Raw genomic sequence first — 18,098 nt, forward strand, 5'->3', positions numbered from 1 at the left:
CATTGACCTCGGATAGTTATGGTTCTATTAACGGTCCGAAACGGTAACATTAGCTAAGAGCTAAAACAGCAGTTTGAACAGCAGCTAGTTCTGAAAACATTAGGAAGAATAAATCCGTTGTGATAAGTGTAGGTACAAAGGTCTATGCAGATGCTTTTGGAAACTACTCTATGACGTATTATATCGTAATGCTAGTTTTCATCTTGTTGATTTATCTGGGATAGCAACACAGCAGCTACTAATTATTGTATGGCTATGCTCATTCTGTCTTATCAACCATACGTTGTTAGCCTTCTTTTCACTGTTAATCAGGACTACTGTCCCGTCTGTATAAAATGTAATTCGATCAAGCTAAATTGTTTCAAGGAATTTATTTAGCAAACTATGCTAGCGCGCTAACGTAGGCTGCCCATCTGTTGCTGTAAGTTAGCGTCTAAGTTATGTATTTACTTTGTGTTAATATGTATTTTTGTGAGCAACATGAATAGTTTCTATCAACTCTCCAGAGAGTGGGCATTCATGTCGGACAAGAGCACCGCTGTGGGGTGGGTAGAGACAACCGAGGAGGTAGTGATAACAGAGGAGTGCCTACCCCCTGAAAACAACACACCGTCAGGTAAAACGTTTGACGTTGACCTTTGTAAACACTTGTTTGAATATATAAGACGTTTTTTAATGAGTGCATTTTTCTTCCAGTGTTACCGGTTTTAGAGCCAGCAGAAACGCCTATACAGAAGCTACTGGACACTGTGATACATGGAGATAACCCGGAGGCTGATGGTGGCTTTTGTAAGAAAGAGACCCTTTTCTCTTACATTCACTCAAAGTTTCTACTTTTTATACTAAATAAGTCACTCAAACTGAAGCTTCAACGGTTAGTCTACTAGTTATTCTAAACGATTGCCACACAATGCTGTTTTCAGCCTCAGCTTATTGAAGTCATTTTTTGACATTTTACATTTGTTCAACAATTATTTTACAGTATGCTTGTAAGCATAAAGTTGAGTAACTATTTTCTTCTGTTTTCCAGATTGTGAGGAGTGCCTGCCTCTCTTCCAGGAACCGAGTGACCCCGCCACCCTTAATGGCCCATCTTTTATTCTGGACTTCCCTACGAGTACTGGTCTCCCCCAGAGGGCCCTCCTCTCTCTGCCCTATGGCCTGACGATCGGCAGATCTAGTATTCCCGGTGCAGGCGTAGGGGTCATAAATCATGGCCAAATAGTGTCTCCGGGAATGCATTTTGGACCATTTGAGGGGGAAGTGACAACAAGAGAAAATGCCATGGCAAGTGACTTCTCCTGGGAGGTAAGCGTGGATATTATCCTGCTCTGAGTATTTTTAAATGTGGTTCTTTTTATATGTGTTTTGTCTTATAACAGACTTAAATGTTCTGCAGATTTACAAAGAAAAAGAAGAATACGAGTACATTGATGCTGCCAGAGATACACACTCAAACTGGATGAGGTAATGTAGTGAATTCTGCTATTTTATTTATATTATTTTGGAAAAACAATGATTATTTATTTTATTTTGTTTCACTTTCAATGTGAGAATTCCTTTAAAAGATTATTCCTCAAATGTAGCATTCAATAATATCAATATCATCTATGCTCCGGACAGACTGCCTAGGAAGTAAATATCTAACTTAATGTATCAAATATCAAAGACATCGTGATTTTTTTCGATATTTTTTATTCCATGGTTTCTTGTTTGTAGAAAATGATGCCTCAGTTACCCACAATGCATCACGACCACAAACAATACAGTCATAGATTTATGTCTGTTTTGCTAGTATCTATTTGATTGATCCCTTCACACAACAGATCATGGTATGTCTGAAAATCTGTCCATGTTTTTATTCATCTCTTTTGTCCTACACAGGTACGTCAACTTTGCTCGGAATAAAGACGAGACAAATTTGCTGGCTGTCCAGTACAAAGGCAGCATCCTTTATCACTGCTGTCGCACCATACACCCTGGAGAGGAGCTCATGGTGTGGCCCAGCAGCAAATTTCTCGACCGTTTCAGTGAATCTTGGACTCAGGTGTGGGTTATGAAGCTGAATGCAACAGGTACGTTTATTAACACTTTACTTGAGAAAAATGTGGTGTTTTATTTTTTTACTAAAACAATCTTACAATGCCATACTTTTTATTGGGACCGAACCCTAAATCAAAAGTTTGTCAATTTATGTTTTTTTTCTTCTTTATTTTAGAGAGTAGCACTTCTGTGACGTCTCAGATCTTCTCATGCTCCCACTGTCAGCTGTCCTTCACTACAGAGTCCTTTCTCCAGCTACATACAGAGAGCTTCCACCTTCAGCCTGAGGAAGACTGCAAACCGCCTGCTGAGCCTGAAAATCCATCTTCCTATAATGACTCACTGATGATGGTTTGTGTTGATACTGTTAAGTCGAAGACATGCGGCGATTGCGGAAAGATTTTCAAGCAAATACCTCACCTTAGGAGGCACAAGCTTTGCGTCCACTCAAACAAACGTCCCTACTGCTGCACACAGTGCAGGCGGAGTTTTAGCCAAGCTTCTGGCTTAATCAGACACCAGCTAGTTCACAGGAAGCGGGCGGTGATAAAAGGCACCAACATTGTTCCTAATCAGAACAGCAGTGAGAAGAAAGTTTTAAACACAGCAGAGCCGTCGATAGTTGAAGAGACAACAGACATGAATGTTAGTGAGAATGTACAAGAAGCTACGGATGTAACTGAGAACACTTTCCAGTCAAATTCTTCAGACTGCGGTAAAGGTTTCACAAATGAAGAATCCCCAAAGAATCATAAGATGGCTGGCCATGAAAAGTTACGTCCGTACGTCTGCAAGTTGTGTCAGAAGTGTTTCGGACAGTACAACGACCTCACCAGGCACCTGCGGGGTCATCAGAAACAAGAAAGCAAGAGCGGGGAAAAACTAAAAGAGGCTCCTGATGAGTCTTCTACCATGCCCTTTAGCTGTGCTGAGTGCTCCCTGACTGTTTCCTCTGTGGACGACCTTCAGCTGCACATAACTGAGCATCACTCAGAGGAGACCACAATGGAAAACCAAGAGGATGATCAGAGCCATGATCCAGACTTCACTCCTTCGCCGTCAGTGGCTGAAACCGTTAAATCAGTCCAAAAACGCCAGAGACCTCAGCGACTTGGAGCCAGATCCAAAATTTCAGCTATAACCAAACTCATAGCTCCAAAACGAAGGGCAGCCATCTGCAAGAAGCCATTAACCAGCCCCGTGCAGACGGAGAGGACCTCAGACGATTCGGAGGCCCCAGAAGCCACAAATGGAGAGTTAGAAAAATACAAATGGTTCAGCTGCCATCGCTGTAAATGCACATACCGAAACCCGGATGATCTTAAGGCACACAAGTGCGCTTTAAAAGAGCTCAAATGTGGTCAGTGCGAGGCAACATTCAAAACGTCCGGCCTTCTGAAGAGACACAAGCTGACGGTGCATTCAAATACAAAATCGTACGACTGTGACCGCTGTGGCAAATCCTTCTCTTCCTCTAGTAACCTGAAACAGCATCGCAAGAGCAACACCTGCATGAAGTATCACTGCACGTCAGAGCCTTTCCCGTGCACCTACTGTCAGTTCTCCTTCACCATGAAGAGCTACCTTATCAAACACGTCAAGAGGCATCACCCAGTGGAGTATTTGGCCCACTGTGATTCCGACAGCCTTGCATTTCAGTTGGAGGAAGAGGAAGAGAAGGGGGAAAAGGAATATGTATGCCCCCATTGTGGGAAGAGCTGTACAAGTGCCAAAGCTTTAAAAGCGCACGCATGCTTCCAGCAGGTGAAGGTGCTGTACTTGTGCACGGACTGCGGGAAGGGCTTCACGAACCACTACGGTCTCAAGCAACACCAGCGCGTCCACACGGGCGAGAAGCCGTTCAGCTGCCCTCACTGCAGCAAGAGCTTCTCCTACACCGGCCAACTCAACGTGCACGTCAGGACTCACACGGGGGAGAAGCCGTACTTGTGCACACACTGTGGGGAGAGCTTCCGGCAGTCCGGAGACCTGAAGCGACACGAGAGGAAGCACACGGGGGTCAGGCCCCACAGCTGCTCCGAGTGTTGTAAAAGTTTCAGCCGCCCGCAGAGTCTCAAAGCTCACCAGCTGCTTCATTTGGGACAGAGGATGTTCAAATGCACCCAGTGCGGGAAGAGCTTCTCCAGGAATTATCACCTCAGGAGACACCATCAGAAGATGCACTTGTAGTCACATGTTGAGGGTGAAGATTTAAGGGATAGTTTGGCTTCTTTTGAAGTTGGGTTGTAAGAAGTAACTATACCTGATCAGTGTATTACCTATAGTAGACGGAAGCTAAGCTGTGGTGTGGCGGCATCAAAGTATATTTAAGCCACCTATTAAGGCCCACCTTAAAACATCTTTCTAGTTTATCTATAAATGAGTAACTCTCACAACCCCACTTCCAAAAAATCCCAAATATGCCTTTTAATTTTTTCCATTGAAAACGTAATTGAACTTGATAGATTTTTTTCTAGGTCCAGTACGTAACTTTATTTTAAATTAAGTTTGTTTAATGCTAAAGCATAACATAACAAAAAACATTTACCTTTATTTGAAAAGTATTTTTGTTGTTTTTTGAAAGTAGAAAGCAAAGTAAGTAAAGGAGATTACCAGCCTGACACAAATGCTTATTGTCTCTCAATGTCAGCTTGCTTTAAAACAAAAATAAAAACACAAACTTGTTCATCACTTTTGACCATTTATTCCACAAAACATACAATGCAAAGCATGTGCACTGTACAAGCCTTAATATTATGAAAATTCTCATAACATGCCTGTTTTTTTCAATTCATTAATCTTTAAATTTGTTTTTGTAGTCATCCAGGTCTACATGTTTTTAATGACACAGTTTGACTGTCCATTGAACATTGCCTTTGTCAGTTTCTGTTCTGTTAGCTCATATTTCCCACTTGACTATATTATAAATATTAAGTAAAATGAAAATACTTCAGTCTTACCTGAACTATACAAACATACTGGTATGACAGTCAACACAAGTAGACTCAATTTTAAACTGTGCGTAAATTGAAAACAGGGATAAACCTGGCAGTGTTTTCCTGTGCTACACACAGCGGTGTCAAGTGCAGCTGCTGGTTCGAGACACTAGCTATTTAAATCTAACTTTGCTGCTGGTAACGACTTCTTTAACATCCCAGTCCAGTATAGTTTCTTATATCAGTAGTCCTAACTAATACCAGTTACACAAGTTCCTTGACAACATCCATTTTTAAGGGAGAAAGAGATCCATTTTGTGGCACAGCAGTTGTGGAGGCTTGTTTCTGTGGTCCTTTTTTTTTTCTGAAAGAATCGAGGGGTTGAAACCGGAGGATTGAACGCTCGTTACTGAGTCTTAATGTGTAAAAAATACACAACACTTCTGAAAGGTAGGCAGCAGGTGGTTCTCAAGGTTAAGTGACGACAAGACCCCTACGAAGGTTGGGTTTACAGTTTGTACAATTCCAAAGACACCTCAAAACATTGTTCCCGCGTTGTCGATCCGCTCCAGTGAAGCACCTTGTTGACGTCTCCTTCAGTGCAATCTCCAATTTACACACCATCATGTAAAATATACAACAACCCTCAATCTCATTAGTTTATATTATGTTAAAATGTTATACACATATTTGAATTTTTTACAAACCAAACTGATTGTTAAAACCACACAGTATCACATCTGTACAAAAAAAAGATCACAAAACTAGGCGAAAGAAAGAAAGGGATTTTGTTTTTTGGCAATTAAAGCAACAGCTTGGTCTGTCACAAAACCACAAATGATGGATTAAATACTGAACTTCGGAAATAAAAAGGGAACAGTACACCTAGAGCTCAACAGAGTCTGTATTTGTGATGATAAAGCTGTTCTTCAGTTCCCATAAAACAGAAAAACATGGTTAAAAGGTTTAAGTGGCAGAAGCCTGAGGACACATATATACAGTATGCGACCGGAAACCAAGCTCGAGAAAATACCCTGCAGGTCATTGCCAGAACAATACCACTCTCTCTCCCCTTCCTCTGGCGGAGTTCTGCGCTCTGAGATAGGTAACGGACAAAAGGCGTTTATAAAGGTTCAGATTTCAGCTCCTCCACCCGGCACTCCAGGTCAGCCACCTGCAGAGGACAGAGGAACATGCAGTATGTTTATGAAGTAAGGTCTGAATGCATTACCAAGAACTACGCTCTTCCATTTTCAAATGATGGTCTTATTTATATTTTAAGTGTTCCAACTTAAAATGGAGAGATCAACAACTTCTGCTAAAAACACAAACTCCCACTTTATAGAACAATCAATATTTGTAAATAATTCATTGTAAATATTATAAATGTGACAGGCTTTTATTTTCCTATTTTTATTAACCTATTATCTCTAAACATGGCAATAGTTTATACAAATTACTGCAATCTTTATTTATTTTTGTACAGTTTGTGGGCTTACTTATCTGCTATGTCCCATTTTAAAACCTCTGAACAGAAAAGCATTCTCAACTTTTATTTGAATGAATATTTGTATAATTGTATTTTTTTTTTTTCTAATATTTGACTGTTTGCTCAACATTGTATAACTTTATTTGTTGTGTCATTGGTGGATATTTATATATTTATCTTATTAAACACTGTAACTTTGGATAAAAGTGCAATGCATAAATAAATTGAAATATATGTTATTATACGATATTATTATAACGGTAGAAAAATGGTTTCAAAGGTTCTTCTAGCACAAAACCTACAAAAGACGAAGAATACCAACATCATCTGAATATTTGAAGTTTTAGCAGGTTGTTCCTGGGTGAGCTCCTGTGCTGTACCTGCTCCTGAAGTTGTCCGGACTCCTCCTTCAGTAGAGAGGCCTCAGCTCCAACCTGTGCACAGCGCTGCGTCTCCTTCTTTAGGTACTCGATCTCCCTGTTTGAGGACGTCACAGCATCAGACTCTACTGTAACATCTCTCAGCTGTTTGTATATTTATGGTCTCATGCTGTCTTACTTCTGCTGATACTCCTTGATGAGGCGCTTGGCTTTGCTGTACTTGCGCTCCAGAGCCTGATACTGCGCCTGCGTCTCCTTCAGGTGCTCGTCCACCGCCTGGCACAGGCTCTGAGCCTCCATCCAGTATCCCTCCAGCTTATCCATACGCTCCTTGTTCTCCTGCAGCGTCTGCTCCAGCTGGGCCTTATCCATACGCCAGCGCTGCTTGTCCTGCTCCGCGTGGTGCAGCTGCAGAGAAAGGTGAAGCATCCATTTCAATTAAAAGATCCTTAAAATAAGAAATGCGTCTTTGTAGGTGTGGGGGGAAAAATCCATTCATGTTCCAACATGGAATCTAAACTTCTAAAAATATATTTTAAAATGTGTTTTTTGTCTACAAAAGGTAAAACTAGACATTAATTATCTTACACACAAAATCAAAGTTGTATAAAGCACTTAAATACACAAAATATCAGTTTAACATGTTGTTTTATGTACAATTTTTATTTACAGTTGCTAATTAATTACAAATTAGGGAGGCAGCTAGCCTCACCTACAAACTGGATGTATATAAAAGGCAAAGCATTTGTTTTTTTGTCTTACTCGACCTTCATTTTATTGAAGAGAATTGATAAAAAAGATTGGTGTTTATTTTATAAGTTAAGCATGCAAAAGTCTTCATCTTTATCTATAGTTTAGCTTTATGAAACATAAACTCTATAATCATAATCACACTTAACTCTTGCCATAATTTGTCACCTAGCTTTTTTTATTCATCATGGAGTAGTTCCTGAAGTTAACACCCCTTTTTACTGAATCCACAACTGCTTCTCTTCATCTTTTAAAACATAAATGAAGAAGTCACCTTTCTTTTCAGCTGCTGGATCTCGGCCTGGGTCACCGCATGCTTTATTTGGAGCTTTACAGCGAGGACAGATTTGAAATACATGTTAGTGTTAGACACATTACGAGAAAAATAAACTGTGAAAACACAGAAAATGCTCTGATTAAGGGAGCTCATGTCTTACCTCTTTGTATTTATGTGCTAGTTTCTCAGGGTCTGTCTCCAGGGGCGACATGTCCTCGTTCTCTGCCAGGTCGAACACCTCGATGGCGCTGGGATACGGCGGGCTCACCTCCTCATCGTCGTCCTCCTCCTCATCTGTGCCATATTCACCGCCCTGAAGGGGACGTGTTGAGGTTAGGATCCCATTCACACACAAAGAAGTAATTACAGTTTAAAGGGCACAGGCGGTATGAGAAAAATAAAAACCTTTCTGAACATAAGAGCATGTAAACAGGTCACACTAGAGGAACAAAATAAAAATATGAACATGTAAATAAGTAGAATATGTCTTCTTTGACATGTTTTAAATAGTTTTACCCATGGGGCACTCATTTCTAGGAGCTGAAATTATTGGAATTAAAGTATTTCTCACTTAACTGTCTAAAAATGCATAAAATGCCCCTTAAAACAGTAAAAAAAAGTGGAAAATAGTCATTTCATGGTGTCTTTAAAAGCATGTGTCTGTGCTATGACACCAGACAGCCTCTAGGTGGTGCACCGCTCCAAAGATCAGATTTCACTTTCGGTTACACAACATAGAGCTTTTCAAGTAACAGCTGCACCACAGTGGCATGAATGGGGAAACTTCCTCTCTGTTCTAATGAAAGTACAGTTGCATATGATCTGTAAGAACTCCATGACCTTATAGTTTATGTAAAACAAAATCAGAAGAGACTCATGAGATTAACAAAGCAAAGGACATCCGGGGTCAGAGATTTTCGGATCCCGATTTGCCCTCATTTCAGAGCAGAGCTTATCGTCTGATGGGACTGATGCTGCACGTTGGACACAATAGTGAGGCTTCTGGCCAGAGGCACGTAAAGCACAGCCTCACAGAGAGGGTCACTTCTGTTCATGGGATACATTGAATAATCCTAAAAGGGGAACCAAGTGCTAACAGAGCCATGAATGATTGCAACTTGTTTTTCATTTTTGAGGAAGTATTTGTGTCAGAAAGGTTGAAAAGGATGTATGAGCTCTGAAGGGCAGCACCCAATAGTTTCAAGGCTTTGAGGCTTCATTCATTACGTTGACTTTCAGTAGAAGAGATGCTTTTACTTTTTTACATTTGCATGTTTATTCATTCATTTAAAGCTGTTTTTTCTTCACAGTTGTAGACAACGGTTGGTCTACAGTGATATTATTAGTAGTATACTATTTATAGAACTAGATTTTAGTTGTTAAGTCAAAAAAGGACCTATCTAAAGAAATACTCAGTTTTACCCCTATTTGTTGGTGCTTAGTCTTCCATAAACAATATTTTAACTGCGGTGAAAAAAATGGTGGCTCTTTTTTCCTGTTTTGCTTAAGGGTAATAAAGTCATAAAATAGTAGGACAGACATCTGTGCTCTACAAAATGTATACGGTACAGCCCAAAAACTTATTTAGAGATGCTTTTGTTGATGCTTGATGACTTAAAATGTTGATTAATACATTCAGAGGTCTTTTGTTCTTAAACTGGGAATCATCCTGTTAGTTAAGATGGCTTACCTGAGCTTTGAAAGAGTTCTACATTGTCATTTTCTCGTAACTAGCCTACATCCTCCACTTAATTCTAGTGATGACAGAAGAGAGTGTGTACTTGCTCATAAAAGGTGGAGAGGAGGAATGGAATCTTGATTAGTAATCAGTACACCTTCACTTCACTGCGCCACCCTGCTCAAGGAATACTTATAAGGACTGACCTCTTGTTCGTCCATGTATTGGTTGTAGCGCTGCTCCATCATCTCCCTCTGCCAGCGCTCCTGCTCCAGCGTCTGCTGGATGAGCTGAGCCACCTCGCTCTGTTCCCCCGGCTTTTCTCGACCAATCACAAACCTGGGGGTTCACAATCAGCTCAGTCAGGACCAAACAGCTCGGACCTGTTTGAAGACGCTCGCTTAACTGACGTAGTCTTTTGTGTATAAAGCGCTTTTCAAATTCAGAGGGATGAACATAATTAAAAAGAGAGCAAATTATGAGAGAGATAAGGGTAAGAGTGTCACAAGAATTGCAGAAAGCAACAACTAAACGGAAAATTAAAAGAACACATTACATATAAACAAATCGGAATCAAGAATGAAAAGCAGCGTGTGTTTTCACGAGGGATTTTAAATGGGGCACCGAGTCAGCAAGTCTGATATTCTTAGGCAGGGCATTCCAAACTATGGGCGCTCTACAGCAAAGCAGCAGTCACCTTTAGCCGTGACTTTGAAACAAGTAACAGGGTTTTGCCTGAGGCTCTGGCGTTGCTTTCAGCCATAAGGAAGAGCAGCTCGGAGATATGGGACAGGGCCTTGAAAGGATTTATAAAATCTATTCTTAAAGACAGAGTAAGCTAATGTTTAAAAGTTAAAATAAGTCTAATATGCTCACTTTTTCTAACATTCGAGTGAAAAATGCAGCATTTTGTTTGAGACTTTCTGGAGTAATTACTTACAAAAGTCGTGACGTTATAATAATAGACACATTTTTGTGAAGTTCTGTGATTGCTCCAACAGGATCAGTCTTTAAATGAAAAATGATCTTCTTTTTATGACTTAAGGAGCACAAACACCTGCCCTACAAGGAACAAGAAAGTACTTTTCATATATAACAGACTTCTTACAGCCTCTTCAGACGGTATAATGTCATGTGTTAATGCAGTGAGGATCATGCCGGCTCTCTGATGACAGAAAATGTCTTCCTGTTTATAGGCGAACAAAGGCGGTCTCTATGGAGTCGGCCTTCTATGATTAAAATCAAACGCTCCTCTCTGCCTCTCCTTCAGGTCATTGTGCACTTCATTACGGAGGCTATACGTTTCCTGATCGAGGCTCATGAATCTCTGTCCAATTAAAGCCGGGGTGTAAACAGCGACACAGGAAATAACACTGTAAATCACGACAGAGCCACAGACAGTTATTAAGCCAGCCGCTGCAGCCTTTCAATTTCAGCGCTGCTAATGGGTAATTAAACGCTCACCAACGCACTTCCTGTCCCTGTCTCTCTGTCGGCATGCCTGACGCTTTTTATGAATAGGTCTGAGCACTAGTGCCATCACTTCAGCAGATCCATAATGTATGAGCTATCTATGGAAGTCTCTGATCTCAGAAGTCACACACACTAACAAAAGCAGCACTGACCACTAAACCCCTGAATAATGAATGAACCTAGGTGACAAAAGGAGCACGTAGGGAACAGTCAGTTCCTCCAAAACGCCAAAGAGCTCGGCTACAAATACCCCTCTGGCATTTTGAAATGATACCTCTGATGAAGAGTGTATTTGTTCCTGATAACTGTGTTTTCTGTGGAGGATTCTTTGGCTCGTATTCAGGATGTCTCAGAAAGAAGCTTGAAGGGTATAATCACGACCCTGTGAGACTCGAGATATAAATCTACAGTCTGGTGAGCTGAATGAGCAGGATGTGGTAGAAGTCAGTCCTGCGCGTAAGACTGGCTGTGTGGGTATATTTACATATATCAGGAGGAAACCATCTCTCTGAGCAAGAAATCTGATGTTACAGCGAGAAAAGTGCAACGAGATGCATGTCCTGGTTGCGGCTTGACAGAGCCTGTAAAACTAAACAATCTCTGAAAATTGCTTTGAGATTAATATAAGCCACTTGCTAACATGTCGATTTTAGTTCACCATGTGAGTGTTTACTAAATAACTCTAAACAGTATAGCCCAGTCTTGTGGGATTGTCTTAAAGGCACAGTTCCCCTAAAATACCAGGTAGTGATACTTTCGTTCTTTCTTCTCTCCATTCTCCCACTACATTTTGCACACACGTCTGCACAGCCCTTCACTTTTCTTCGATTGTTTATGTTCGCACCACAGACACTAAAGCAAATTCCTTGTATGTGGAAACGTACCTGGCAATGAACTTGCCTTGTGAAAAATGACACTTAGCTTGTTGTGCTCAAGTGCAATAAAAATACATTTCAAAAACTCAACAGCAACCAAATTACACCTCATTGGCGGGTGTAGTTCGATGGAGGGAAATAGTACCCCCATGACTCTTATCACAACAGATCTGTGGACGTTTTTGAGTATCTGGGTTATGATTTCTGGATAAATACATTGCCGTTTTTCACCTTTTTGGTTACTTATTGGCACTTTGAACACCTAAGGCCATGAAGTTCCATTATAAGGAAGTGTGGGAAGACACACCAAAACAATCTAAATTGACATATTGCACTACAGGTAAGAGGAAAAATATGTATCTTTGAGCTGTCCCTTTTAAGTTTTGGTGGTCTTTTTAGTAATAAATAAAAGTACAGGAAAAATAAAACGCAAGATATGCAGTAATTATGACGCTAGATGACATGTGAAGGACGTGGTCTTTTAATGGTATTCATTAGGTTACATTTCAATTAGCTGACACATCAAAAATATTTCAGTTGGGACTTACTTGACGGTTCCTGCGGTGTTCCTGAGTACTGAGGCAGCAAAGTTCTGGGTGACTCCCACCAAGCTGGTCCCGTCCACCTCCACAATCAGATCGTTCACCTGGATCCTGGAGGAGGCAGTCAAGGGAGAATTTTCAGTAAAAGCACATTTGTGGCCTTTGCTCATCATCTTTTGATGACAGCCTACACAAGCAACACTCCATTTATGAGCCCTTGTTTTTGGCAGCAATACGTTTTTGCAGTTGGCAGGAATCAGAAAGATAAATAGGCTAATAAAGCAAGAAATAAAATACTACAACTAAACCGACCTCAGATTGAAATTTGGTTTGCATAGGCCTTTGCAGTTTGCCTCTTATGTGAAGGAATCAGGGTGATCCAAGGTGAATTAATCATGATTTAACATACCTGCCATCCCTGTGTGCTGCTCCTCCATCCGTGACTGTCTTCACAAAGATGCCCAGCTTCTCCAGGCCCATGTCAGCCCCTGCACCCATGCCGATGATACTGATGCCCAGACCCTCACCATCTAAAAGAGAAAAAAAGACCCGCTGTTACCACACTGCGGCTGTAATCCACAGCTTTCAATAAGTTGTTTGTTTTAGTCCATTTCAACCATGAACCAATACATTTGGGTGGAGAAGTTAAAGAGCCCCCTTCCCTTTCCCACAGGTGTGGTCAAATTAAAGTTGCCTGTTGAGTTTTCTCGTAAACAGACAAAGTTGTAAACATTTACAGTGTTGCACACCAAATGCATTGTGTGTGTCCTTGAGGCCCGACAATGCATTTCCTTCCTCATAAAACATTTACAAAGCCATTTTAAACCTTGCAATGTTTACATCCATAATTGCTAGCTCGCAGTTGACTTAATCCCTGCCTTTGTAAGCGCATTACTGCATTAATTAGTACACTACTGCTATCAACTGTCAGCGGACCCTCCATTGTAACTGGAAATAAGCTATAAATGTATTTTGTGGGATTACAATCTATGGGCTGTAAAGAAATACCATTCAGTATATCAAACATTTTGAAAAACATTTGAAATGTCTATTAATTAATACTAGGTTTTGCTATATTGTCATATTTGTCAAGTAGATGCTTATCTCACGGCAGGAGGAATAGTTGTGCATACACATTTTTAAAGGTGCCATAGAATGCATCTATCTGGTATTTCAAATTGTTCTCTGATGTCTACAAAGAAGGTATATAACTTTGGTTGATCCAAAAAATGTCCAGATGCAGTTTTACAGGCCCCTTTATAACTCTATGATTTGGTCCTAGGATGAAACGAGCTGAATTGCCTTATTTAAATAATTATGACGAGCTCTGCTCTGATTGGCTGGTTTACAAGGAGCAATCCATGGCTGCCTCAGAGCCCACAGAAGTAAGTGAAGTTTGCGAAACTGTGAGAGAAGGACCATGGAGGCTATTGGCATCCAACCTTACACGTTTGAGCCTTTATCGGAGGAGGAAACCGATGAATTTGAAGAACAGCCAGTTGGTCGGAGATTGGAGAGCAACGTTATGGAGTGGTAAGTGTTAGCGTTAGTGTTTCCAGCGGCTGGTGTATGCAAATGTTGGGGCTGGACTACCGTGTGTTACGTCACACACAGGGATTGTTGTAATTTACCCGTTTTACCGTTATGATATGCATATTCATGATTTCCACGTGAAGGAGGAAACAATGGTGTTTGAGGTTCACGGTATGTCAGTTCAATGCACCAAACTTTCCTTATTCAACTATGCCAAGGTAAATACAGTTTTCCATTCAATGGCACCTTTAAGAAGTGCATATTGGTGTAGAACTACATTTTAGTGTGGAATTAACCATTTATTAAATATTGATATAGTAGTGTAAATGACTTCTATTACCTCATCAAGTGCAGAAAACTGAATATTTCTAAATCAAGCATATATAACAGTTGGCTAATAATTACAGCTTCTGGTTATTTACAGCTGTCCAGAGTTCTTAAACGGCATGCAGCAGCTTCACCGCAGATATCTATCTTTGATGTCTTTTCTTTGCACTGACACCAGCATTCTGCATGTTGCTGATATATATTTATAGCTGAAATAAAAGCCTGCACTAGCTTCTATTCATCTCCAGGACTCTTGTTATGACAAAGCACTTCAGTTTAACTCTTTATGTGAAAGTTAGATCAGTGATAACACCAAGGTTTCCTGCCTGAGGTAATGTGCAGAGTGGTTAATTTGTACATACAACAGCCCATTGTTTATATAGAAGATGGCCACATATCCTGTGTAACCTGGCCTGCACATCATTCTAAATATATTCTTCTATAAATATATTAATGCAGCATAATGTTGAAGGGATGTTGAGGGAAGCGTGGCTGGAGGAAATGGGGTGGCTGGCAGAAGGCAGTCAGTGAAGAATCTTTTACATAAGTAATACAAAAAATGTAGGCGCTTTTTATTCCTTTGGCTTCAAAGAAAAACAGAAATTACAAATCCAAGTGTTCAGGAGGTTTATCACATAACCATAATCATTTTAAATTCAGCTTCCACGGATTTCAAATTTCTCGCCTTCCAATTTCATGCAAACCACCCTCCTGGTGCCTCAAGCAGGTTGAATAAATGCTTTAAAAAATCATCAAATCCTGTACACAATAGGTAGCACTGGATAAAGAGAAACTTTATAATGTTCTTTACCTTTCTCCAGCTCTGCGGGGAACAGGTCCAACCTCTCCACCCTCTTCTCCAGCTCGTACTCTGCAGACGCTGCCATCGGATCAACGTCTTCATTACGCCTGTCGTAGTCCTCATTGGGGTAAGTGGCAAAAACCTGCATGAGGAGACATAAACGCTCCATCAGACTCTTAAACCACTTTGCTCAAAGGGTGTAAGGGTGTCCCGGAAAATGGGATAGATTGTAAAATCCTTGTTATAATAAATATTTTTTTCCAGAAAGTTTAATGACAAGATCAACACATCTCATACTACTACTTTAAGGAGACATTAGCTTAGCTAACCGATGCTAGCTGTAGCTTCACTTTCACAAAGCAAAGTAGCACATTTCCCTAAATGTTAAACTATCTTTGAATGAACCCCAACCCCCCCACCCCTTGATGATAAGTGATCCTCTCTGTGGTGTTTTTGCACTGTCCAAAGGTCAATGAGTGTTAGCCCTGTGGTTACATGACTCCTTGACATCTAACCACGACATCTACAATATGAAGAACCTTTCTTTTCTTTGCGGCCATGGTTGCTTTTTGCTGTTTCATGCTACTACACTGTTCTTCTTGCATGCACTCCAAAATGAGTAACTGCTACTGAAAACTGTCAAGAGCGTGGTGAATGTGAAATCACGTGTGTGTGTGTGTGTGTGTGTGTGTGTGTGTGTGTGTGTGTGTGTGTGTGTGTGTGTGTGTGTGTGTGTGTGTGTGTGTGTGTGTGTGTGTGTGTGTGTGTGTGTGTGTGTGTGATTAAAACCAAACCCACTGCAAATTTAACTGTTTTTTTTTAATATATATACATCTGTTCATATATTAGAGACAGTATTTATGTAAAGGCGGCATGTCTTTTTTGATAAATTGATTAATATTTCAGTCCAAAAGCCAAAGATATTTCCATTAATTTGATATAAAATCAGAGGAAAGCAGTACATTTCGATATTTGAAATGCTTGAAAAGCATTTTTTGCATGAATATTTACTTGGTTACAATGAATAGATTACCAAAATAGTTATTTCATAGATGAATGGCTATTAAGATATTTACGATAAATAATATATAAATGACTGCAGATCATCATCACCAAGTGCTGAGAGGGCTTGGACGTGAATGCTCCTGAGAAAGACGAGCCAGATACATTCTTTTGATAATATCTGACCGCCACTGTTAATGCAGACATAATGCAATTCAAATGTATCGACCACTTCAACTGAGACAGCCACAGTATTTCCTGGAGGCCCCCGAGCTGTATCGCTTCACAGCCGTAATGTGTAGCAAACACACTGGGGGGGAAATCCATCACAACTACTGAAGTTGCTCTCATGAAGACAGAGCCCTCTGTTTCCCACCACCAGCATGACAGTTTACATAACCACCTCCAGCATGCTAATGGAGGGCCTTCTGCAGCTGCTCACACACACACACACACACACACACACACACACACACACACACACACACACACACACACACACACACACACACACACACACACACACACACACACACACACACAGAGTAAGCTGAATCTTTAAAAGGCCCTCTCTCAGTCTTCCAGGGCGATTATGCATGCACCACCTTGCATGCTCTGCTAGCCACACTAATTCTGAGCCAGACTTTTATTTTCACACTTTATTCCATTTGTTTTATCAAGATTCCCCTCCACAGTCATTCGTTCTCTCTGCTGTAACACTTAACACTCCTTTCTTGGGTCTTTGTTTACTTTTTCTCACTTCTTCTCTCTCCGCTGTTTAGTCTGTCCATCTGTGTTACAAAGTAGCACTTCGTAGCTTCATTTGCTAACCTCTTCAGTCACATGGGCCACATCTCCCTGGCAACCCCACAGTAAAGAGCCTGTCAGTTTTGACAGTGCCTTTGAAATGTAAGCAGCCCCTCCCCTCTCCAATTTATTCAGCATCATTGTTATGTCCATGCATCATAGAACACTGTACAAGCACGTCCTACTCTTAAGCCTTACTAACGCATAAGAATAGGACTTAAAATGTTATCGCCTTTGAGCCAAATCACGACACTGCATGTTCACACAAACGATGATGGGGTCGAAATGACCTGCTGATTTAGATTTATCTGGGATAAAGCTACATTGATTAGACCAAGGGGTCTTAGATAGATAGGGACCCCTTGTCTACTTATTATGACCGAAAATGAGTTGCTTACTAAACTCGGCCTAAAATAATGTGTATGATGGCCTAAATTGACATTTGTAATACTATAATGTAATTTTTTCATGCAAAAATCTATAAAGAAGCTGTTTTTTTGCCCACAAATATGCTGACTTGCTGCTTTCCTCAGTTTTTTTTAATATTAAGCTGATAATCTTTAGGATTTTAACTGACAAAACAGGAGACCTTGGATATTGAGAAACTGGGAAGGGACTATTTTCTGACATTTAATCGGCTAAACAATTTTTCAATTATTCTAGAAAGTATCGTTAGTTGCAGCACTAATCTGGGGTTGAAAAACATTTCCAAGCAGGAATTTCATTCCATTAATCAAAAAATATCGGCCCTGGCCGTGGCGCAACTGGCTGGGGCACCTGCACCGTACACCGGCGACCCGGGTTCAATTCCCGACCCGTGGTCCTTTCCGGATCCCATCCCGACTCTCTCTCCCACTTTCCTATCACTCTCCACTGTCCTATCCAATTAAAGGCAAAAAGCCCCCATAAAATATCTAAAAAATAAAAATATATAGTAGAATTTAAATAGCTTACTATTGGTCAATTTATCAAGTAGTGTAGTTAGGGCTATTTTTCCATCTTGAGAAATATGCTTCCTCCTTTCTTGAACTAATGGCTGAATTTACAGATTTGTTTACATTTATGGATTAATCATTTATTTATTTTATATTTAGCAAGTTTTAATCAGACAGAACAAGCACTTTGCAGACATGGAATCTACTAAATGATGTGCATTCTTACCATTTTGTCAAAAAAGCACTTTC

At 40.5% G+C, this 18,098-nt stretch overlaps 2 protein-coding genes across 4 annotated transcripts in view; one reads left to right on the forward strand and one right to left on the reverse strand.

Annotated features, from left to right (window-relative positions):
• prdm9 (PR domain containing 9) lies at positions 1 to 4,734 on the forward strand. 3 transcript variants are annotated; one of them, XM_063893022.1, is made up of 7 exons: positions 1 to 128; positions 507 to 616; positions 697 to 789; positions 1,031 to 1,308; positions 1,400 to 1,467; positions 1,885 to 2,075; positions 2,219 to 4,734. In XM_063893022.1, exons 2-7 carry the CDS (start codon positions 520 to 522, stop codon positions 4,231 to 4,233), a joined length of 2,742 nt encoding a protein of 913 aa, XP_063749092.1. In that variant the 5' UTR covers positions 1 to 128; positions 507 to 519; the 3' UTR covers positions 4,234 to 4,734. The 3 variants fall into 3 exon arrangements, with proteins under 3 accessions (XP_063749092.1, XP_063749093.1, XP_063749091.1); XM_063893023.1 differs by having other exon boundaries at positions 6 to 421; XM_063893021.1 differs by having other exon boundaries at positions 6 to 616.
• The window catches only part of LOC134870701 (neurabin-2-like), a 21,678-nt gene continuing 8,304 nt past the window's right edge, over positions 4,725 to 18,098 (reverse strand). Inside the window, exons 3-11 of the mRNA XM_063893025.1 lie at positions 15,115 to 15,247; positions 12,853 to 12,973; positions 12,450 to 12,554; positions 9,760 to 9,892; positions 8,036 to 8,188; positions 7,873 to 7,926; positions 7,027 to 7,256; positions 6,849 to 6,945; positions 4,725 to 6,153 (exon numbers count right to left, since the gene is read on the reverse strand). Coding sequence (XP_063749095.1) covers positions 6,103 to 6,153; positions 6,849 to 6,945; positions 7,027 to 7,256; positions 7,873 to 7,926; positions 8,036 to 8,188; positions 9,760 to 9,892; positions 12,450 to 12,554; positions 12,853 to 12,973; positions 15,115 to 15,247 — 1,077 coding nt within the window. The 3' untranslated portion in view covers positions 4,725 to 6,102. The remainder of the gene's footprint in view (positions 6,154 to 6,848; positions 6,946 to 7,026; positions 7,257 to 7,872; positions 7,927 to 8,035; positions 8,189 to 9,759; positions 9,893 to 12,449; positions 12,555 to 12,852; positions 12,974 to 15,114; positions 15,248 to 18,098) is intronic.

The sequence above is a fragment of the Eleginops maclovinus genome, chromosome 10 (assembly GCF_036324505.1).
Source record: "Eleginops maclovinus isolate JMC-PN-2008 ecotype Puerto Natales chromosome 10, JC_Emac_rtc_rv5, whole genome shotgun sequence".
NCBI classification, from domain to species: domain Eukaryota; kingdom Metazoa; phylum Chordata; class Actinopteri; order Perciformes; family Eleginopidae; genus Eleginops; species Eleginops maclovinus.

What these genes read in the sequence shown, in the direction of transcription:
- prdm9 (XM_063893021.1), top strand. Translation starts at nt 481, where the DNA reads ATGAATAGTTTCTATCAACTCTCCAGAGAGTGGGCATTCATGTCGGAC. An exon ending in GGAGGCTGATGGTGGCTTTT is followed by an intron (nt 790 to 1,030) that starts GTAAGAAAGAGA and finishes TCTGTTTTCCAG; the next exon opens with ATTGTGAGGAGTGCCTGCCT. An exon ending in ACACACTCAAACTGGATGAG is followed by an intron (nt 1,468 to 1,884) that starts GTAATGTAGTGA and finishes TGTCCTACACAG; the next exon opens with GTACGTCAACTTTGCTCGGA.